The sequence below is a fragment of the Saimiri boliviensis genome, chromosome 1 (assembly GCF_048565385.1).
Source record: "Saimiri boliviensis isolate mSaiBol1 chromosome 1, mSaiBol1.pri, whole genome shotgun sequence".
NCBI classification, from domain to species: domain Eukaryota; kingdom Metazoa; phylum Chordata; class Mammalia; order Primates; family Cebidae; genus Saimiri; species Saimiri boliviensis.
Window position 1 is genome coordinate 93,980,178 of NC_133449.1, and position 24,585 is coordinate 94,004,762.

Here is a 24,585-nt window from a genome sequence, read left to right on the forward strand (position 1 = left end):
ATGGGACCTCCTTGGCACTTGTGGAAATGAATACTGCTGACATCCATTCCCTGTGGGACTAGATGGAATTCTAGGTTGAAATCATTTGAACACAGTGTCTCTATGGTACTACATGTAGATGTGGTCTGAAATGTTGTATTAGTCACTACTAGCTTCATTTAGATAATTTAGCACATTAACCTATTTTTTCCTTTTCATTATGCCTATTTAAGAAGCTATACAAATGTGCTAAGCATTTCACATTATGTAGTTTACTTTGTCTAAATGTACAACCATGCTTAATGACTCTAATATCCTCCTCAAATGGCTGTATTAAAAAATGCAGCTCTGCACCAGTGTTTTGGAGGCACAGAGTTTTCAGCACTGGCTGGAGGTCAAGCTGCTGGTGAGGAGCGCCCAGGCTCAGATGCAGAGTGTGTGCCAATGGAGGTGCGCTCCACCACCATGAGCACAAGCCTCTGCTTTACACAAGTCCACTGATTTTCTGGATCTGGGGCTTCCTTAAGCCATGACCTAATCTTGGAAGGCCACATGACCCTACCAAGCAGCAGGAGCTTGAGGACAAGGCCCTGGTGACCGGTTCCTGACCAAATACTGGCCCCTGGAAAGGAGCTCAGGCATTTTTGAAAGCTGTCAAAGGTGAGCTTTCACACCAGCTGTCAGGCTAGTCTATCTTCAATGGTCATTTAGTGTCAGGTAGCAGCATCTGCCAAAGATAGAACGGCACGAGTCTTTCCAGTGAGTTTGGATGGCTAGTAGCCGTGCTGTGGGAAACCCAGTGGAGGTTAAGGCAAATAAGACAGTTAACAAAAGAGAGAAAAAAAAACACTCTAAGCCTTTAAGATCAGACATTTCTTTCTATATCAGTAGTCCCCAACCTGGATTGGCTTTGTAGAAGACTTTTCCACAAACCAGTGTTTGTGTGTGTGTGTGTGTGTGTGTGTGTGTGTGTGTGTGTGTGTGTGTGATGGTTTTGGGATGAAACTGTTCCACCTCAGTTCACCAGGCATTAGTTACATTCTCATAATGAGTGCACAGCCTAGGTCCCTTATATGCGCAGTTTCACAGTAGGGTTTGCACTCCCAAGAGAATCAAATGCTGCCACTGATCTGACAGGAGGTGGAGCTCAGGGAGTAATGCTCACTCACTTTCCCACTGCTCACTTTTTACTGTGAAGCCTAGTTCCTAACAGGCCATGGACTAGTAGTGGTTCATGGTTCAGGGATTGGGGACCCCTATGCTATATGGTCCAAGGAGAAAGGCATGCTGTAGATGGCATGTGCTGAGAGTAACGTGTTTCCCCAAAGGTTTCAAGTAGGCTAGACTAGAACTCAAAGTGCAGGTCCAAACCACCTTACTGGAAGCTTCCAGCAGCATGTTAAAAATGCAGATAGAGACTTTCTGGGGCAAGGCAGTCAACTAGTTGCAGCCAGGTGGAACAGCTGCCACTGACGGATGAGTATCACTGGCACAGTTTTAACAGATCTTCAGAGGGAAAGCACTGAGAGTACTCAGAGGGAAGACACAGAAGCTGAGCTGAATGGGGAGGAAGTTGGGACCCTGCATGGGGAGGGTACTGTGCACCAGGACTCACTCCTGGCCCCCAACAACTGTAGGGGAATGGGTGAATTGAACTGACAAGGGGCAACCTACTCTCACCACAGGCCTTTGGAATCCTGGCAGGAGGAGACCCCTCGATCACCATAAACACTCGAGTTTGCCGGGAGAGCTGCTTAGAGAAGTGATAGTGGGTCACGCCAGCTGATGTGGAGCCCAGAGGGTTTGATGCAGAAGCATCTGCAATGGAGCACAGCCAGGGACGCCCAGCCCCCTACGCTCAACTTGTTCTCCTAGGAGACTTTAGCCCTCTGGAAACTGTCAGGCCTGAACTCCTCTGCAGAGCTGTCTTGCCCACCAGACAGGCCAGTCCGACATGAGCACCCTTGGTCTGCTGGCCTATCCTGAGGCCCCAGCCTGGCTGAGGCCACTTGCAGGAAAGCCTCAGTTACCTTGGGGGCCCACATCCTGCACTGGTGGACCACGCCTGACCAATGGAGAGCTCCAGTGAAATGGCCCCTATGGCTATGCAGTAACCTGCTGGCTTCCTCCCCCCACAGAAGCTTCCCTGAGGCCCACAGCCACCCCGACATTGCTTTGTCAGAGTGTGTGTTCCAGCAGGTTTTGCCTTCCCTGCCCTGCCAGTGAGCATGTCTGCATGCATCCAGCATTGCCACAGAAGTGAAACTACCCCAACTAGCTAGAGAGGCCAACCTTCAAATTCAGGAAATGCAGAGAACCCCAGTAAGATACGGCAAAAGAAGATCAATCCCACAATACATAATCATCAGATTTTCCAAGGTTGACATGCAAGAAAGAATGCTCAAGGCGGGTAGAGAGGCAAGTCGCCTGCAAAGGGAACCCCATCAGGCTAGCAGCAGACCTCTCAACAGAAACACTACAAGCCAGAAGACATTGGGAGCCTACAGTCAATGCTCTTAAAGAAAAATAATCTTCAACCAGGAATTTAACATCCAGCCAAATTAAGCTTCATAAGAGGAGAAATAAGATCCTTTTTTAGATAAGCAAATGCTGGGCCCACCTTACAAGAGATCTTGAAAGGAGCATTAAATATGAAAAGGAAAGACTGTGATCAGTCAATATAAAAATACACTGAAGTACACAGAACAGTGACACTACAAAGCAACCACATAAACAAGTCTTAATAATAACCAGCTAACATCGTGATGACAGGATCAAATCCACACATATCAGTACAAACCTTGAATGTAAATGGGCTAAATGCCCCAGTTAAAAGGCACAGAGAGGCAAGGTGGATTAAAAAAAGGAGAAGAAAAATCCAAGACCGACTCATTGGTATGTTGTCTTCAAGAGACCCATCTCAAATGCAGTGACGCCAATAGGCTTAAAATAAAGAGATGGAGAAAAATCTACCAAGAAAATGGAAAACAGAAAAAATCAGGGGTTGGAATCCGAATTTCAGACAAAACAGACTTTACACTAACAAAGATTTAAAAAGACAAAGAATGGCATTACATAATTGTAAAGGGTTCAATTCAAGAAGAAGATGTAACTATCTTAAATATATATGGACCTAACACAGGACACACAGATTCATAAAGTGAGTTTTTAAGAGACCTTCAAAGAGACTTAAACTCCCATGCAATAATAGTGGGAGACTTCAACACCCTACTAATAGTATTAGGCAGATCAAGGAAGAAAATTAGCAAAGATATGAACTCAACATTGAACCAAATGGACCTGATAGATATCTACAGAATTCTCACCTCAAAACAACAGAACATACATTCTTCTCATCCACACATAAGACATATTTTAAAATCAATGCCATAATTGAACACAAAACATTCCTCAGCAAATGCAAAATAACTGAAATCAAAACCACCATTTTCTTAAAGACCACAGCACAATATTAGAGATCAAGACTAAGAAAATTGCTGAAAACCATAAAATTACAAAGAAATTGAACAACCTGCTCCTGAATGACTTTGGGGTAGATAATACAATTAAGGCAGAAATCACAAAGTTCTCTGAAACCAGTGAGATACACCAGAATCTCTGGGACATAGCTAAGACAGTGTTATGAGGAAAATTTATAGCACTAAATGTCCATCTCAAGTTAGAAAGATCTTAATTTAAAAACCTGATATCACAACTAAAAGAACTAGCAAATCAAGAGTGAACCAACCCCAAAGCTAGCAGAAGACAAGAAATAACCAAGATCAGAGCTGAACTGAAGGAGATAAAGACACAAAAAACATTCAAAAGATTAACAAATCCAGGAGTTTTTTTTTTTTTTTAAATTAGTAAAGCAGATAGACTGCTAATTAGACTAATAAAAAAGAAAAGAGAGAAGATCCAGACACAATTAGAAATGACAAAGGGGGTATTACCACTGACCCTGCAGAAATACAAATAACCATCAGAGAATATTATAAAAACCTCTATGCACATAAACTAGAAAGAAGTGGAAAAATTCCTAGACAAATACACCCTCCCAAAACTGAAACAGAAAGAAACTGGATCCCTGAACAGACCAATAATGAGCTCTGAAATTGAATCAGTAATAAATAGCCTAACTAACAAAAAAAGCCCTGGACCAGATGGATTCACAGCTGAATTCTACCAGACATACACCGAAGAGCTGGTACCCATCCCTACTGAAACCATTCTAAAGAATCTAAGTAGGAGGGATGCCTCCCTAACTTACTCTATAAGGCCAGCATCACCCTGATACCAAAACCTGGCAGAGACAACGAAAAGAGCAAACTTCAGGCCAGTCCTTGATAAATATTGATGCAAAAACCCTCAACAAAATACAGGCAAACCAAATCCAGCAGTACATCAAAAAACTTATCCACCATGATCAAGTAGGCTTTATCCCTGGGATGCAAGGTTTGTTCAACATATGCAAATCAATAAATGTGATTCATCACATAAACTGAACTAAAGACAAAACACAATTATCTCAATAGATGCAAGAAAAAAGTCTTTCAATAAAATTTAACATACCTTCATGTTAAAAATTCTCAATAAATGAGGTATTGGGAGAACATACCTCAAAATAAGTCATCTATGATAAACTGACAGCCAATATCATATTGAATAGGCAAAAGCTGGAAGCCTTGCCCTTGGAAACAGAGACAAGGATGCCCTCTCTCCTATGTAACATAATATTGAAAGTCCTTCCCAGAGCAGTCAGACAAGAGAAAACAATAAAGAGCATCCAAACAGGAAAAGAGGAAGCCAAACTATCCCTATTTGCAGATGACATGATCCTGTATCTAGAAAAACCCATAGTCTCAACCCAAAAGCTCCTTCAGCTGATAAACAAGTTCTGCAAAATCAACATACAAAAGTCAGAAACATTCTTACACATTGACAACAGTCAAGCCAAGAGCCAAATCAGGAACAGAATCCCATTCACAATTGCCACATAAAGAATAAAATACCCAGGAATACAGCTAAACAGGGAGATGAAAGATCTCTACAAGAAGAACTGCGAAACACTGCTCAAAGAAATGATACAAACACATGGAAAAAAAATTTCATGCTCATGGATAGGAAGAATCAATCAATATTGTTAAAATGGCCATACTGCCCAAAGCAATTTATAGATTCAATGTTATTCCTATGAAACTACCACAGACATTCTTTACAGAACTAGAAAAAAAAATTTTAAATTCATATGGAACCTAAAAAGAGCTGAAATAGCCTAGGCAACACTAAGCAAAAAGAACCAAGCTGGAGGTATCATGCTACCTGACTTCAAAGTATACTATAGGGCTACAGTAACCAAAACAGCATGGTACTGGTACAAAAACAGACATATAAACCAATGGAACAGAATAGAGAGCCCAGGAATAAGGCCACTACACATGCAACCATCTGAGTTTTGACAAAGCTGACAAATGACAAGCAATGGGGAAAGGACTCCTTATTCAATAAATGGTGCTGGGATACTGGATAGCTGATGAAGATTGAAACTGGACCCCTTCTTTATACCATATACAAAAATCAATTGAAGAAAGATTAACGACTTACATATAAAACCCAAAATTATAAAGACCCTGGAAGACAACCTAGGCAATACTACTCTGGACATAGGAATCGGCAAGGATTTCATGACAAAAACACCAAAAGCAACTGCAACAAAAGCAAAAGTTGACAAACGGGATCTATGTAAACTAAAGAGCTTCTGCACAGCAAAAGAAGCTATCCACAGAGTAAAGAGACAACCTACAGAATGGGAGAACATTTTTGCAAATTATGCATCTGACAGAGGTCTAATATCCAGTATTTATAAGGAACTTAAACAAATTGACAAGAAAAAAACCCACCTCATTAAAAAGCAGGCAAAAGATATGAACAGACACTTTTCAAAGGTAGACATACATGTGGGCAACAAACATGAAAAATTAACATCACCGATCATTAGAGAAATGCAAACCAAAACCACAATGAGATACCATCCCACATCAGTCAGAATGGCTACTATTAAAAAGTCAAAAAAGAACAGATGCTGGCGAGGTCACAGAGAAAGAGGAACACTTTTACACTGTTGGTAGCAATGTAAATTAGTTCAACCACTGTAAAAGCAGTATGGTGATTCCTCGAAGACCTAAAAACAGAACTACCATTTGACCCAGCAATCCTATTAGCAGATAAATATCCAAAGGAATATAAATTGTTCTATCATAAAGATACAGGCAGGCACACATATGTTCACTGCAGCATTATTTGCAATAGCAAAGACATGGAATCAACCTAAGTGCCCATCAACTGTAGACTAGAAAATGTGGTACATACACATCATGGAATACTATGCAGCCATAAGAAAGAACAAGATCATGTCCTTTGCAGGGGCATAGATGGAGTTGGAGATTATTATCCTTAGCAAAGTAACTCAGAAACAGAAAACCATATACAGCATGTTCTCACTTCTAAGTGGGAGCTAAATGATTAGAATACATGGACATAGAGGGGAACCATGCACACTGGGGCCTATTGGAGGGTGGAGGGTAAGACGAGGAAGGGGATCAGAAAAAATAACAGGTACTAGGCTTAGCACCTGGGTAACGAAATAGTTTGTACAAGCCCCTATGACCCAAGTTTACCTGCCTAACAAACTCACACATTTGCCCCTGAAGATAAAAGTTAAAAAACAAAACATAGATGACTGCCCTGTTCCCCTGCCAATCAGAGTCTGAGGGACAGGGCATGAAGGAGCACATTTCCTAATGACTGGAGGTCCATGTGAGCTGCACTCAGCAACAGCCAGCTTCCTCTTCCTCAGCAATGGGAATGCCATCTGCTAGGGGCAGAGGGGGACACAGGTTTTCTGGACACTGGTTGGTTTACTGAACTCTTGCCCAGTGCTCAATAGCCAGTGTCAGACTTGGCCTGAGAATGTTCCAGCAGGAGGTTCCAATGAGGTGGTTTAGACCTGCACTTTGGGTTCCACTCTTGTCTACTTGAAGCCTTTGGGGAACATCCCAACATTTGTGGAATACTGGTTGGTTTAGTGAACTTCTTTTTCCTACCATCCCACCCCATTCCTAACCCCTAAGGAGAAAACAAAATGTTTCCTACCCCAAAGAGGATCATTTTTAGGGATGTGAATTTGCCAGCCACTGCAGAGCAGGTAGGAAGGTGAGTGCTGAGTATGGCTGAGTGCAGCTTTTGGTTTGGGCTTCTAATGAAAGACAGCTCAGCAGCTTGTTGAAGCAACCCCTCTTCAACACTTGAGGAGTCTAAGCTTTAAGAAGCAGGGTGCATTGGCCCTAAGATGGCTAAGGATCACACTGAGGGTCTGAGGCAGCCAGCTCTTCAGCGGGGGCCCTGAGAAAGCCCCTAACAGGACACCTATGAGTTAGTTCCAAGTGAGAAAAATGTTGAGCAGATCCCTTGACACACACAGGCCACCCCCCATGGGCATCCATCACTGTTAGGTAGCATTCGCACAAGCACCCTCACCAGGGCAACCCCAGCTAACCCTTGCACAACCCCATTTGACTCGGGAGCAAATATTCAGAGATGCTGAGTACTTTGCTCGAGTCTAGGCCCTCAGTATTTGGTGGGATTCCAGCATCAGGTCAAAATGTCATTCTCAGTGAGACCTGAAAGAGTCTGGAAGAACTGGTTTTTTCCTTGGATGTATTCTGTCTCATGTAATGATCTCCCTCACTCAGCTGAATGTCTATTCACAATGGCTGGGCGCCATCAACCTCAGGTACAAGACACCAGAATTCTAATTTATTATAATCTAAGGCAACAGAAAAATACAATGACATCACAGGGAACATGCACAGTAGAGTAAGTGTCCAACACCTTGCTTCTCCCTAACACCTTCCTAGGTTGGGGTTGGAAGGGTCCGGTACTGGAGCATGATCCTTGGCTGTGGATCCTGGCTCCACCATGCAGCAGCCATGTGCTGGGTGCATTGCTTGTGGGCCTCACTTTCCTCATCTATAAAATGGGGATAGCAGTCCCCACCTCATGGGGGTATGATGAGGAACAAATGGGGACACAGTGCCTGGTACAGAGGGAGCGCTTGATACGTGATTGGCCTAGGAGGGCACGAATGCCAAGTCATGTGACTCTGCACCCCCAAGGCCTGGCACATCAATAAATGCTCCTGATCGAGAAGACAAAGATGAGTCAGCTGTGGGGGACACAGTTCGAGAGTGCTGGCTGCCAACAGTTCAACAACATATTTCTAAACACATACTTTCCAAAGAGCAAAGTTCAGAGCAAGTCTGAGATTCTGACTTCTCCTGGAGTTTCACTAATTAAAACTCATTATTTCAATATACAAAAATGTGGCAGTAGAAAATGAAAACACACAAGTAATAAATGTGAAGCTCTTCACTAAAAATGACTCCCGCTCTGCAATGAGCATTCAGGAAATGCTGCAGTAATTACTCTCCCATGATTGAATCAGAGTTTTCCCAAAGATAAATACACATAGAGCCTCGTCATAATACTTTTTTTTTATTACAATATCCAAAAAACTGGGTATGCAAGTTTAGGGGATCTCAAGACCCCTTCTTCAATTGTAGGAATGTGCCATCTCAAGACGGTATATTTAAACTATAAAGAAGTTCAAATGTAAAGGAAAAAGAAAATGCAATTTCTTCATAAACATTCTGTGTCTCTTACTACCAATCACATACTCTTCTGTAAACCCTGAAAATTTCCCTGTAAATAATATATATATATATATATAGTGTGTGTGTGTGTGCATGTGTGTGTGCGTGTCTGTGTGCGTGTGTGTATAAAGTGTTGGTAGCTCCCTTCCCCAAAGATCAGCTGTTTTCCTTAATCATCTGTATTAGTGTCAACAAACAGCTACAGATACATATTTCTTTGAGAATTAAATACATAATTGTGAGATTCAAACAAGCCAAAGGGCAAGAGGAAAAAGCACTATGTGGATGGCACATTTGGGGTCAATTACCAAAACATCTGTCTTTCTGAGTCACCGGTTCCCTCTTTTGCAGACTGCCTTTCCAGGAAACTCTTTCTTTATTGCAAGCACAGCCCCAAAGGCACTGGGCAGTCTCCTCACTGCCATCGCACCCGGTGGTTCCAGTATTGCTATCAGCAAACATGTTGGCTCCCTGCAGAGTCCGGGAGCCATGTAAGGGCACAGGACACGGGCGAGGGCTGCTAGGACTGGGGCCATTGCACCTGCTCTGCCCAGCACGTGGAGGGCCCAGGACGCGGGTGCCGCCGCTGGGTGGCCTGAGGCTCGCTCACGCGCTCACAGGTGCCCCGTGTCTTTGTCATGAGGGGTTCCGTGAGCGGGAACGAGTGCCGTTCCCAATGGAAAAGGAATAACGTGAACTCGCCCTGCGCCTCCCCTCCTCTAAAGCTGGCCGGCCGGGTGGGCTTGAGTGCGGGTGAGGCCTGGAAGGCGAACGGGAGACAAACCCACCAAGCGACCTGAACGTAAAGAGAGACTCGCTGGGAAGCCGTCAGGGCCGTCCCCACGGGAGGAGCCTCCGCGGCAGGGCCGGGCGGTAGCGCCACCAAGAGGCGAGCGTGGGGCCGGGGCGCCGTCACTGCAGGGCCCTGACGAGGTAGAGCTTCTCCCCGTGCTCGCTGGTGAAGATGGGCGCCTTTTTGTAGTGTTCCACCAGCTCGTCCATGGTGTGGAAGCGCCGCTGCCCAATGCAGTAGACATTGTCCACGAGCTGCACCTTGAAGTGTTTGTTCTTCCCTGACGCTTTAAGGGACACGGAGAAGTCGCTGGGCTGCGGAGGAAACAGAACACAGTTACAGCGGGGCCACCGCTGGGAGCGCCTGTCCAGCACCCGGAGGCCCAGGACGTGGGCGCCGCCGCTGGGTGGCCTGAGGCTGGCTCCACTGACTCTGAACCCTCCGGGCACCTCCATCCACCTCTCCCGCGCGTCTGAATCCAAACCACGCTTTGTTTTTTTTTTTCACATTTGAGATGGAGTTTCACTCTTTTGCCTAGGCTGGAGTGGAGTGGTGCGATATGGGCTCACTGCAACCAACCACCATCCCCGGGGTTCCAGCGATTCTCCTGCCTCAGCCTCCCGAATAGCTGGGTCTATACGCACCCGCCACCACGCCCCGATACATTTTGTATTTTTAGTAGAGACAGGGTCTCCCCCTGTTGACCAGGCTGGTCTGGAACTCCCGACCCCAGTCAATCTGCCTGCCTTGGCCTCCCAAAGTGCTGAGATTGCAGGCATGAATCACCATGCCCGGCCGGGTCTCTGTTTTATATCTAGAATGGCATCTGATGTCCAGAAAGACCGGGAGGCAGTCCATGATTCTGAAGTTCCTAACAGAAGAAAAATTACACTCTGCTTAGCCCAGTTTCAGTGCTAAATGCGTTTGAGTTATTTGAAAAGTGCGAACTCATTATGGAATATACAGCACCGCATTATGGAATATACAGTGCTGACCTGACTGCTCAAGAAATTTGTCATTTTTATTTACAAAACTGTTTTTTGATAAACTGGGAATTTATTAACGGTGGTTTGTATGTAGGCAGTAGCTAGAAATATTACTTCTTCTGATGTCTAACACTTAGAAATTAAGGCATCAAAAATTTTCTAATTCTAAGCATTTAAAAATATAAAGAGCAGTGGAAAATTCTGGTTGCATTTTAAACACAGTTCACAATCTACGAGAGGAAGCTGAACTATGGTTTGATTACAGATTTTATTGAAAAATATTTAAATTCTGTGATATGTCAGTGCCTTAGTTATATTTCAGAATATTTTAGAAACATGTCATTATTTTAATTAAAATGGATCTTTTATTGGCTGGGTGCAGTGGCTCACACCTGCAATTCTAGCACTTTGGGATGCCAAGGCAGGCATATCACCTGTGGTCAGGAGTTTGAGACCAGCCCAGCCAACATGGTGAAATTCCGTCTTTACCAAAAGTACAGAATTACTGGGTGTGGTGATGCGCACCTGTAATCCCAGCTACTTGGGATGCTGAGGCAGGAGAACTGCTTGAACTCAGGAGGCGGAGGTTGCAGTCAGCTGAGATTGCACCACTGCGCTCTGGCCTGGGCAACAAGAGTGAAACTCCATCTCGTAATAAAAAAATTAGCTTTTATCTCATTTCCCGAACAGCATGCAGGAAAGAAGATAATGAATGACAAATGTTCTTTTTCAAAAATATCAAGTTTTGATCAATGAATTAAACAAATATCAATTAGTTACTAACACATGCCAGGCAGGCTGTGCCCTGGATATGTGTGTGCGCGCATCCAGGATATATGCTCTGTGACAATCCAGTGCGTATAAATAGAGATGGATAAATAGAGGTGGACAGATGGCTGCACAGGGCAGTAAGTTCTATGAAGAAAACCCCAGAGTTGCAGGGGAGAGGAACATGAGCTACCGGAGCCCTAAGTGTGTGAACGTGTGCATATGTGAGAGGAAGTATGTGAGTATTAAGAGAGAATGTTAGCGTGTGAGTGTATGTGTGTACACACACAGGTATGAGCTCTAAGTATGTGTGTGTGTATGTGAGTATTGAGAGAGAGAATGTGCAACGTGAGTGCACGTGTGTGAGTATATGAATGTCCGTGCACACACAGGTATGCACGGGGAGGGGGGCAGGAGAGCACTCTGGATAATGCAGAGGCAGGGCTGGTAGAGAGTGCTTGAGAAACTAGCACCTTGGTGAAGAAAGGGAAGAAGGTCCTGCTTCTGCGGCACCCAAGGGGCAGTGTGACTGGTGGAGTGGAGAAGGGAGTCTAGTCCACACAGTAAGTGCTGCACCCCTGGCTTGCTAGGTAGCATCAGTTCATGCCTGACCAGTGGCAGGACCACAGCCTAATATCCGAAATTCTGTATGGAATTCCCACACCAGCTTTCTGCTTTTCTCAAAGCCCAGGAACTTCCTGCTCTGGGGGTCCAGTAGCTTGGGGCCCTGCTTTAAGACCTCCTAGTAGGACCTCCAGACAGTGAACAAAGGCCTAGGCCACTGTCTATCACAGGGTTCACAAAAGCCCAAATAAATGTTTGATAAGTGGGCAACCCTTGCAAAATAAGGAATCACTCCATTTACACCAATGACAACACAGGGGAATGAGTATCTGAGAAAACTCAAATTGTGCAAGGCAGCCCGGCTCACCCACCAGCCACAGCTATTAACAGGAAAGAATGAAAGGAACAATTTTAAGTAAGTATAGTTTGTACTTGTGCATGCTTCTGCCCCAAACAGATCAAATAAGAACAAACCTTTGAGGGAAAAAGCCCCGTCTCATTGCCATGTGAAACCCGGGGCTCTACATCTTAGAGGAGGCCCAGGGCATGCTCCTGGATTAAACTCCAGGAAGAAACCAGAAGGTTAATCTCAGATTAGGCCTTAGCCTGTAGATGATTATTCTGTAAATATGTATATTCTGTACTAGAAGTTGTGCCTTTAGGAAAAGATCAAGGGCAATCTCACCTGTAGAGTTTACCATAAGCCAGGCACTGTGTTAGTTTTATAATACTTTAATCAACTTAGAAATAAAGTGGCATCAGTTTTAGTGGAGGCAGTATGGGAGTGAATCGTGGTAAATATATGATACACCCAATTTTAATTAAGCCAAATGATCAACAGATGACTTTCTGCATAAGGAAATTTGCTTTTAATTCAAGCTCCTTAATTTAACATCATGGTGTGTGTGTGCCTGTATGCATCCCTGAGTTGCGGCAATAAATTTTCGCAGCAGAAAAGGTAATTTTTAATTCCATGGGCTCTTGAGCAGAAACCTTACAGTTAAGGATGTAGAACCAATTTATGCCAAGCAGGAGTGCTAAAAGTTTGGGAGTGTTCTTTAATTTAAACTGAGATTTCCTGTAGGAAATCTAGAAAAGAACAACCTATATGCTAACATACACCGTTACATGTTACCACTGAACACCTCTAAGTGAAGTGTGAAGATGAAATAGGTCAGATGTTCTCCAAGTATGCTTTCAAGACTGGCAGCATCAGCATCCTCTGGGAACTGGTTAGAAAGCAAATTCTCAGGTGCTAGCCATGGTGGCTCACATCTGTTGTCCCTGCACTTTGGGACGCCATGGTGGCAGGATTGTTTGAGGCCAGGACTTTGACACCAGTTTGGGCAACATAGTGAGATCCTATCTCTACTCAAAATTTTAAATAATTAGCCAGATGTGGTAGTGCAGACCTGTGGTCCCAGCTATTTGGGAGGCTGGGGTGGGAGGATCACTTGAGCCCAGGAGGTCAAGGCTATAGTGAGCTACCATAGGGCCACTGCACTCCGGCCTGGATGACAGAGTGAGACCCTATCTCAAAAAAATTAGATTTAAAAAAAAAAAAAAAAAAAAGCAAATTCTTAGGCTCTGTCCCAGCCTGCTGCAGCAGAAATCCTGGGGTAGAGCCCAGCCATCTGTGTTTTAACCTCCAGCACCCTCTGTTTTAATAAGCCCTTCAGGAGACGCTGATGCAGTTTGAGAACTGGAAGAAAATTTGGAACAAACATCAGCAGTGTTGGAGCCACCAACAAATTTTAGTCACCAGAAAAAGATGGGAATGCAATTTATGGGCAAAGCAGCCCATAATGGAGGGAGCTCCGGTCTGTGGATGCCTTTCCAACTTCGTCCTGAGGACTCTGGCTCTGTTCCAGACATCCCTCACAGGGAATTTCCTCTGATGGGAAAGCTGGGACACTGCTGGGGACAGTGCTATATGGGCTCTTCCTTTCAAAGTGAGCCAGTCCCTGCATCTGATGGAGACAGAGTTACTCCTGATCCAAAACAACTCTGCCTCCAGAGGGGGCCAGGGAATGATTCCCATGAAAGCAACTCCATCACTCCTGTTCTCATCTGTTGTAGTCCTTCCATGGTTGGCTTTCTAGAACAGACTTCAAGAAATCAGATTAAAAAGGACCATGCCACACTCACTCCTCAACATGTACTAAAGTACTGATAGTATGGTAGAGTACTCTACATTTAAGCTTGTCAAAGAATCTTAACACATTTTTGAAATACGCAGTCAAGATGCTGGCTGAGGCTGCAGTCATCTGAAGGCTCGCCTGGGGATGCAAGCTCTACTTCCGAGGCAGTCTGCTCACATGAACCCCTGGGGGGCTCTGTAGGGCTACTTGAATGTACTCACAACATGGTAGCTGGCTCACTCTAGATCAAGTGACCCAAGATAGCGCAAAGAGGCAGCCACAGCGCCTGTCTCAGAAGCTGCTCTTCATCGCTTCTGCCACATCTTGGTCATTAGAAGTGAGTTGCTCAGTGCAGCCCATGCTCAAGGGAAGAGGGTCAGTCTCCACCTTCTGGAGCAGAGTACCAAGGAATTTACGGACATCTTTTTAAGCCATCATAGATGGACATGACACTCATTTAAATTTTCTATGGCCGGACTAAACTAGACTCAGTCCTTGGGTTTTGAAACATCTGCCCTTTGATTTCTTTCTCCTCTGCAATTGCCACCTTTGTGCTATCTCCCACTGTCCCCATTTCCTACACTTTCCACATCCAAACATTGTACTTACTTGGTATATAGCAATTTCTCTGTGCTGATTACTAGGCAAATTTTCTAATTTTCTAACATTAGACACTTCTTCCTGTTATGTCCTTCTATGACTATTCCTTATAAGGAATGATTTTTCTATTCGCATAGTTTTTGAATCAATGGTTCTGGAGAATGAACAATTAGTACAACTCATTCATTCGACCCTTCTTTTCAGAAAGTCATTTTCCAAGTGGAATCTAAGGACAATTAACAGGTTGGTGAAAAACCAACCTCTTTCAGGGCCTCAATGATCACTGTTGCTTTTGTTTAGGTTTTAGGTTCCATGTTTGAATATAATTAAGTGCAAGAACCCTATTTAACTCCACATCCCCACACTGGGCTCAGAGTATCTAGGGTTCCACAAACATGTAGACTTACAAATTTCTAATTTTGACTTCTTACATTATTCGTTCCTTTAGGTCATTCTTAACACCTCATCTCTTTGCAATTTGTGCTTGTGATAAACGGTACTAGAAAAGAACAGTAGAGAGCACACGCTGTGATCCCATCTCTACGGCTTCACCAGTTTGATCCACTGCCACCAAATACTTGCTGAAAAGCACCTTTGCAGTTTTATAAAACAGATGTCCTGATCAGACATGCCTCTTCCTCTCTCAAGATTTAATCATTGCTTTCTCATAGGAGGAAAAAAATAAATGCCGAGGACAGACTTTAATATCCTTCATTTCCTCCTCCATCCCTGAAAGCTCACATATTAATGCGATTTTCTTTTAAACACAATGGCCATGAGAAAACAAGAGAGAGGGGCCTTGCTCCAGCTACTTTTGGTCCTTTAAACCTTAAAATTTCTCCTTATCTTTCACTTTGGACTTTATGAAAAGATGAGAGTAGAAACTGTGTGATTCACCAGGCCTCCCACACAGACCCTGGACCGATTTCCAGCCATGCTGAAGTCCCCAAGCATGAACAATCTGCACATAACACTCCTTCCACCCACAGAGAGATGTTACCCTGTTGGTTTCTTATCACATGTTGTATCATTCTTTTCTTTTGGTAGAGATGTTTTTCTCCTTTTACTTTTTTACAGAAGGTACTCTTCTGTCCGCAGAAGGGGTTCATTTACCTCCCAAAATTTAGAACAAATGGGTTAGAGGCAAATCGTAATCCACTGATTTATAGATTCTTGGTTTTTATCTCAGAAAAACTGCCTTTCAGTTTTACCATTCTATTCAGTCACCTGCCCTAGCCGTCTAAGGTAGTCTTTTAATCAAAATCAACTCCTGTCTACACTTAAGCTGCTAGCTGTCACCTGACCCTATGCTCTTTGTTTTTACATCAGATTATCTCTTCCTTGCCCCAAGTGTGATGAGTCTCACCAGCATTTCCTATTCTCCTATCAATGTTCACCCTATAAAATATTTACTCCGCAGGCCTGAAGCCAATCCACGCCGACATGACAAATATTCATCTAATTAATTTTGGAAGTAATCTTATTTACATAAATGATGAAATATCAATCATCAACTACAAAGCAGCCCTCCAAGTCCCATCTACCTAATCCAGGCAAATGGACCGTTCCCTGTCCACTTTCTTGTTAGTATGCATGAGTGTGTTTAGCCCTCCCTACCCCCAAAGGTATTTCCTAAAGTCACATGTAATACCTTACCGTATAGACCTTTAGAATATTGTCCTTGTTATTCTTTGTCTTTCCACAGTGTCACACCTGATGTGACTGAGTGATCATTTAAGTCAGAATTTTGCCATATAACACAACAGTAGGCAAAAAGGCTTGAATCAAGTGCATATACTCCACAAGGCGGTGGTTCTCAAATTGGAGCATCACAAGTATTCAGGGGTTCATAGGTTCTCAGGATTTGGAAGGAAAAAAAGGACTCAGAGGGCTTCTTCAAACCAAGATTGTAGAGTCCTACCCAGAGATTCAAAGGCAGCAGGCTGGGACAATCTGCACTATACCAAGTTTGCTGGTGATGCTGACGCTGCTAGTCTGGGAACCACACTTTGGAATTACTGCCATGGATGGAGGCTGAAGAAAATTATACATTTTGGGTTTTCTCCAGTTCATCTGTGGCAGCATCTATGCTTGACTCTGTTATACTTCCAATGACTATACTGTAGTTGGAATTTTTAATATGCTAAAATGAAATGCAGTAAAGGAAGATGGGTAAGCAGACCAGTGTACAAATGACTCCACCATCAGTTATTACACAACGAACTTATTTATAGTAAATTGCTTTCTGTGTTATAAACTCCACAGGGATCCGAAACTGTTTTGTTACTCTATGCTGCTCTTGCCATGCTATAAAGGTCATGTTAAAGAAATGCCTAGCAATAGTGCCACGAAAAACATCCCCAGATAAATAAATGAGATACTCCACACAGAAATACAACTTGAAAGGGGAGACATATACCCGCTGAAAGAAGACAAGCAAAATGTAAAGCTGAGATTAAAAGGTTATGGGGTGATGCAAATCAAAACCACAACGAGCTACCACCTCACACCTACCAGAATGGCTGTTTTACATATACATACATACACACACACAGCCATGTGGAGCTTAATGACTGGATATGTTCTTAGAAATGCATAATCAGGTGATTTGGTCACTGTGCAAACATCAGGGTGAACTTACACAAACCTAGATGGTCCAGCCTACTACACACCTAGGCTATAGGGTATGGCCTGTTGCTCCTCAGCTACAAACCTGCATGGCATGTTACTGTATTGGACACTGTAGGACATGGTAACACAGTGTATTCTGTAAACCAAAGAGACATCTACATCTATAAGCCAACATAGTCACAGATTATTTTGCAGCCACAGCTGCAATTTTAACCCCAGTGCATGATAAATAACCGTGGAGCACTCACAGAATGAGACAGCACATCTCCACCTTGTGGGAAAAACCAGGAGCCATGGTCCCAAAAGAAATTATGAACATCATACAGGCAGTGCTCGACTTACGACCACGGTCAGGACCGTGGACCACTCGTAACACAATTTGGTCGTAAGTTGAGTAGGCTATATGTACAGTTGAAATGGTGCACGCGGAGATGGTAGTGCTGCCGGAAGCTGGTCCGCACTGTCATACGCCCAGCTGGGCAACGTTTGTGCTGCCAGACATGGAGCAGTCGTGGCTAGCGATTGTCGTTGTAAAGTCGAATGGCTGTAAGTTGCATAGGTTGTAAGTTGATCAATACCTGGTACTAACCATTTGCTACTTATTGTACTAAGAACACTAGCTTTTAATAAAAGTCTTGTGTTCACAGATCCCAGTGCATGGTATATTGCTCGTCTGTTTTAAAGGCTGGTATTGAAGAGCCAGCCAGGGTGGAGAAGGCAGTCTTTAAGGGTTCTGGCCTATCTGAGAATCAGAATCAGGTGATGAGTACTCAGCTTCTATATAACAGCCTGTACTTCATGATCTTCCAGACCCTTCCATCTTCAGGAGTTAAATATGCTGTAATCCCAGCAATTTGGGAGGCTGAGGTGGGCGGATCACGAGGTCAAGAGATCGAGACCATCCTGGTCAACATGGTGAAATCCCGGCTCTACTAAAAATACAAAAATCAGCTGGGCATGGTGGCGCGTGCCTGTAATCCCAGCCACTAAGGAGGCTGAGGCAGGAGAATTGCCTGAACCCAGGAGGCGGAGGTTGTGGTGAGCCAAGATTGCGCCATTGCACTCCAGCCTGGGTAACAAGAGAGAAACTCCGTCTCAGAAAAAAAAAAAAAAAGAGTTAAATATGCTTAAAATTAGAAATATTACAAAAATCCAGGCTTAAAACTTCCATTTGGTACTGGGCAAAAAGCCTGGCAGTTAAAATGAACTTGTTGTCTTTGAAACTGGAAAGAAGCCTACTGGCACTGCTCACAGCAACCTAAGGTTAAGTCATCTTAACGTTAATTCATTTATGAAGAAACACCTACAGATGGAAGCCTAACCATGAATCTAGGCAGCCTGTCAGGAAATCACCGAAGGAGTTCACTCAATTGCTCCCCATCTTCAGAGGTGACGTGGAAGCAGTTTTCACTTTGCTGTAACAATCTACCTCCTTCCAATTCACCAGCAGAAACACAGCAAATAGAGGACGTTTATTTTCAAACTCTAGACAGTAAAACAAAACAAAACAAAAAAACTCAACAGAAATACACTTCAAGAGATAAATTCCACTCAATAAAAGCTATAGTTGTAAATGAAGCTAAGCTTTATGACAATATTTTTATAATTCTTGGAAAGGTAGTATTATGTAGAAATGATTTTAATAACAGCTGTGAGAATGTATAAAACCACTAAAAATGCATCATAGGGATCAAAGGTTTTCAAAGTGTAGTCCCCAAAGCAGCAGTCTCACCACCAACAAATGTGCTATTAATAGAAGTGCAGATTCTTGGGCCCCAGACCTCGTGAATCAGGTCCATTGCAGGAAGGACCTGGCAATTTCTGTTTTAATAGCCCTCAAAACGATTCTACACACTATACATACAGTTTGAGAATCACCACTTAGAGAAATGGAATAATCAAATTGCTGAAAATAGAGTTTTGGGTAGAAGTTATGATTTCCATAAGAAATATTATAACTTTAGAAATACAGAAAGGAACTATTCTAATTATTTTATTTTCTGGTCAACTACTTTTAGTATATTTTTAAAAAGAGAAATGAAATATCCATCAACTTTTAGTATGGCCAATATGTGCATTCAATTATCCTTAGCAAGAGAGTTTTTCTCTACTGGAATCAAATGTATATTATGACAAAAATATGAGTATCTAATACCATTGCAGGGCATAATAAACATGTCTTCCCTAAGGCCACAACCCCAGAGAACACCTTTTTCATCTACCCTCTAAAGTCTTTCCTCTTCTCCCCAAGTCCTAGGCAGAAAGAATAAGTATGTGATCTCTTAGGGATTTAAAATCTTACAGAGGAAAACAGCCTCCCAGACCTGTGGCTGATGCTGCCCAGCAAGTCACCCAGGCCAGCTCTGCACCTTTTCCAACCACACCCTAGTTGTGATCTGTCACTTCCCAAGCAACCGTTACAAGGATGGGGGATGCAGCAATTAAGAAAATAAAATATCGACAACTTGTCCAGTTTACCAGAAACTCAGCAAATGGTCACTGTTCATTTTAAGTACAGCTTTATATCCACATCCATAGAATCAATGCCGATGAGATGTAACATGTAAAGATTTATGAACACACACAGGGTGAGTAAAATTTCTGAGTTTTCTGGATTTAAGCAGGTATGGCTCACAGATGAAGGTATGATAATGAAATATGGACAATAAGCAACAACAATGCATCACTTTATCTACTAACAATAAATGACAATGGATGAAAGAGGAGAGCGGGGTAAAAGGAAGAAATGGAAGAACAAGCAGTAGGTACTGAGGTTCAGGGCAGGAAAAAGAGGCCAACAGGTTCGTTCGTTTGTTGATTCACTGATTCATCTAATATATCCAACAGGCACTTCTGAAATACCCAGCGCTTACTGATAGTGGATCGCGTAGGATGTGGCAATGTTTGTTTTCCCTGAAATATCCACCTCTCAATATCTTCAAACAAAGGTCTAGCTCATTTACACTGCAATCACTCAGGATATTTTAAAAACTGATACACATCTTGAAGATCCATTCCAAAAAAACAGCTGTGCTTATCCAGAAGCCAGGCTTCATATGGTAACCTCAATTAAAGGCCCAGGCCCAAAGATTGCAAGAAAAGAAAAGGAAATTAAATGAAGATGCCTGCCTCTGAGTTCTGCAGGGAGGCTGAATCCCTCAGAAACCTTTCCATCCTGGCATGCTGTGAAGGAATTATGTCAGATCATGAACCTAAGAGCTCTTGGCGGCCTGGTGGTGGCTGTGAAATGCCAAAATGAACAGGAAAACACATGGGGATGGGGGGAGGCAGTGGATTGTGGGAAAAAAATAAGCAAAGGACTCGTCCACTAGGGCAGGTCCCTGGCAGTCACAGATGACAGCTGAGAACAGCCTTGGTTATAAACAGGAAATGCAGCAAACCTGGCTTGGTTCTGCTGTCAGGAGAAAAGGAGCAACACACCTCAGAGCCCTTGCAGAATCCCTGTGGCACATGCATACTAACAGCTGAAATGGCCCGTGTCATGGCAAGATCCATCAGGACAAGCTGCCCTGCACAGCATCAGGCCACGTGGAGCCTCAGACCGAGACAATGCCGCTACGTGTGAATAGCCGATGCAAGTCCCAGTAAAGCCCTTTCCACCTTATATTCCTGGAATCATACATGTTGTTCCTTGACTTTCTAAGCTAAGGCAGGCTGTAAAATATCTGGAAAGGCTTCCATTAAACAATGGTTAAAAGGAAATACAATTAGTACTTTAATTCTTTTTTTTTTGAGACGGAGTTTCGCTCTTGTTGCCCAGGCTGGAGTGCAATGGCACGATCTTGGCTCACCGCAACCTCCGCCTCCTGGGTTCAGGCAATTCTCCTGCCTCAGCCTCCTGAGTAGCTGGGATTACAGGCACCCGCCACCATGCCCAGCTAATTTTTTTATTTTTAGTAGAGACGGGGTTTCACCATGTTGACCAGGATGGTCTCGATCTCTTGACCTCGTGATCCACCCGCCTCAGCCTCCCAAAGTGCTGGGATTACAGGCTTGAGCCACCGCGCCCGGCCAGTACTTTAATTCTTTAGGAAAAGTCAGCATATTCTCTAACAATGCAAGGCAACTGAGACAGTGGGGTGTAGAGTTCTGAGATGAAATGCAGCCAAAACATGCATCCCTCCCTATCCAAAGGGATCTGGTCCTCAATTCAGACAGCAATGACCACATGTGCATGTTAAACAGAAAAGGCATAGGTCTTCTCTAAGGCCACCACCCCATAGAACACTTTTTTCATTTACCCTCTAAAGTCTTTCCTCTTCTCCCCAAATCCTAGGAAGAAAGAATAATGATTGGGGCCAATGTCTCCACATTGCAGGACTTCCCTCCGGGAAGTCTCTTCAAACTCAAAAATTTTAAGCCAAGATCATATTTTGTGCATCATCCTTAGCCCTTAAGCACTCTGGACCAAGCACTTAATATTGTAATTGGTTTTCCAGTGCTTTCTCTAAGTTTCCACTCGACTGAGTTAAAAGCGCTGCTGTCCTTAATTTGCTTAAGGCTTCAAACGTGATCTAAAGGAAGTGGTGCACAGAGCTCTCATCATGTGAGAACAATTCAATGTGATGTCTTGCCAGGAATGATAAACCCTGGTGACTTGATAAGAAAATCTCAGAGTTCAGATTTCAGAGGAAGTTAGCTTTCAGGCTGGCATGCCCTTCCAAGTACATCTAAGGCTCCGCAAAATTGATGACACCATAAAGGAGCCCAGTTTCCACCACCAGGATGCTCTTTCCTCCAAGAGGAGCAGATCCCAGTTGCCTCTTTCTGGAGGGCTTTGAATGCCTCTCAGATCAGTCAACAGGACTCTTGAATGTACACTTACTCATTGTGCTAGTAACCTTTTCAGAGGACAGCAGTGGCAGTAGGTAGTACATAGCAGTCTTACAGTGTGCATTTAAAAATGAAATTGAAGCCTACTAGAACCAATACAATTCAAATACATCAAACTCTGTCTCCTAAATGCTTGTTTTGGGGGTCTCTCAATTGCAGAAAGTGTATTCGGAAAGACGTTTGCAAAACTGGTGGAGTATTTCCTTCACACTCGAAAAGGCTGCCTTCTGGGATGCAGGCTCCAGTGGACCCCATGCCTGAAACCACCCCCACAGCCTGCCCACTTTTGGAAGTGGTCTGCTGCCCCAGTCGAGTGGCCTCATATCTCCGACTCACTGCACACACACAAAACTCATCTCTCTTAAGAACCCTTGTTTTCTTTTCAATTCATCTCCTAAGTGCTTTAAAAGCTTTTCAGAGATGAACTCAGTGGTGCTGCCTGGCGAGGCAATGATCTTGGGATTATATGGTTTACAAAGAAAAAGCAAGCAAACAACAAAAGGCAGTGTCAGAAACCAGCCACAAGTCTTGCAGAGCTTGCTTTCTCTGGGACACAGACCGAGTATAAACAAAGTAAATCACTCGGGCCTTCTGCTTACACAGAATGGGCAACCAGGAGAAAAAACGATGTTTGAACCCCTAAAATACAAGAGGGGGAATCTTGGGAGAGAAGCAGAACCACCTTTGTAAGCTAAAAAAAAAAGTTTTAATTAACCTTCCACCTCCAGAAACGGACACACACTATCCCCAAAGCAGACGTAAGGAAATCACGGAGTAGCAAACGTTATACTAAATTGCATTCATCCGCATCTCCCAGTTTCTAGTGTACTCACACAATGTGAAAAGGGTGTGGCACACAGAGCCACCGCGCAAGGCGCATTGACAGCCTCCAGGCGGAGCTGCGGGGGCAGCGCACTTACCGAGGACTCGCTGTCCCTAATGAGGAAGTCGCCCTCCACGCCCCGCTCGTTGAGGGCGCACTCGGCCTGGTGCCGCGTCACGTTCCCGTAGTACCACTCTCTGCCTGCGAAGCGCCCGCTGGACGAGGGCCCGGTGTAGCTTATCTGCGGGGCGTGCGCAGGGTGCAGGGCCGGCCCGTCACTGAGGACCACCACGTAGTTTTTGGGGACGAGGCCCACCTGGCCCCGGGCATTTTTGCATTTCCACCACTCGGGGTCGTTCTCGGGCTTCTCAATCACCTCCATGGTTTCCCCCTTCTCGAAGTTGAGCTCCTCCTCGGTGACTGAGCTGAAGGGGTACAGCGTCTGGACCACGTGCAGCACGCGGGAGCCCTGGCCGTTGCTCAGCGAGGCGCCCTTGCGCAGGCTCAGGAAGCTCGGGGACTCCGCAGCCGCCTCGTCCACCTCTTCCAGGACGTAGTTGGAGGGGAACCAGCCGATCTGCCCATTGTAGCTGCCCCGCCACCAACCGTCACTGCACTTCTCCATGACAGTGACGCGCGACCCCTTCACCAGGGACAGCTCATCCTCCCGCTCGGCCACATAGGCAAACTTGACAAAGGCCGGGATGTTGAGGTCATAGATGCGGTCGGCGCCGCTGCCGTTGGCTGGGTACTCGGCGTCCGTGCTGGGCGTGGGGGACGCGTCCCGTGCGCTGGTCTTCCTGCGCGTCTTGCCGAGGCCTGTGGAGACACAGCAAGGCTCAGTGGCGCGGGGCACTTGGGCACCACCCCACTCCCTAGCTTACCGGGATTTCCACACAGTTTCTCTGGTGGTTAAATACAAGGGGACACATGGACAGTACTTACTGTGTGCAACAGGCTGAAGCCCTGTCTCTAAAATCAAACAAAACCAGAAAGTGCAGGAGTACCAGTGACACAAAAGATAAGGACACAAAAGAAAAGAAAGTTTCCTTTTGAAATGATCATTTTTAGAGCATTGCTGTGCCTCTCAGAAAAAGTATGAACGCAGAGAAAATCTTTTTCATTTCTAGAATGACTGTGAAGTTAGACTAAACGAATTACCATCAGAAAAATACGGTGCTGGCAGCTGCCTCCTAGAGTTGTGAAGGTACTTAAAGTTGAGAATTACTTACATTGATCTGTTTTACCCATAAAAACATGTCATGGGGCCAGCACAGTGGCTCACACCTGGAATCCCAGGCTTTGAGAGGCCGTGGTGGAAGGACTGCTTGAGGCCAAGAGTCTGAGACCAGCCTGGGCAACATAGCAAGACCCTGTGTCTGCAAAAAATCACTCCACTGCACTCCAGACTGTGTGCAACAGGGTGAGGCCTCTCTAAAATCAAAACCACAAATTACAGGAGTACCAGTGACACAAAAGATAACAAGAACAGTAGAGAGTTTCCTTCTGAAATAACCATTTTTAAAGTATCGCTGTGCCTTTCAGAAAAATAAAGTATAAATGCAGAGAAAATATCTTTTTTATTTCTAGAATGACTGGGAAGTCAGACTAAATGAATTCAAAGACCAGTTAGAACTCTAAGACTGATCCAGTCTTAGGGAGCACAGCCATGCCCTGCCCTGCCCTGCCCTGCCCCCAGCTGCCTTGGCCTCCTCTACTCCTGGGACACTCAGTG

The 24,585-nt window shown here is 44.3% G+C and overlaps 1 protein-coding gene across 1 annotated transcript in view; it reads right to left on the reverse strand.

Annotated features, from left to right (window-relative positions):
* Positions 1–2,887: 2,887 nt before the first annotated feature.
* Positions 2,888–24,585, reverse strand: part of NCK2 (NCK adaptor protein 2) — a 151,812-nt gene continuing 130,114 nt past the window's right edge. Inside the window, exons 4-5 of the mRNA XM_039460811.2 lie at positions 22,948–23,669; positions 2,888–9,797 (exon numbers count right to left, since the gene is read on the reverse strand). Coding sequence (XP_039316745.1) covers positions 9,603–9,797; positions 22,948–23,669 — 917 coding nt within the window. The 3' untranslated portion in view covers positions 2,888–9,602. The remainder of the gene's footprint in view (positions 9,798–22,947; positions 23,670–24,585) is intronic.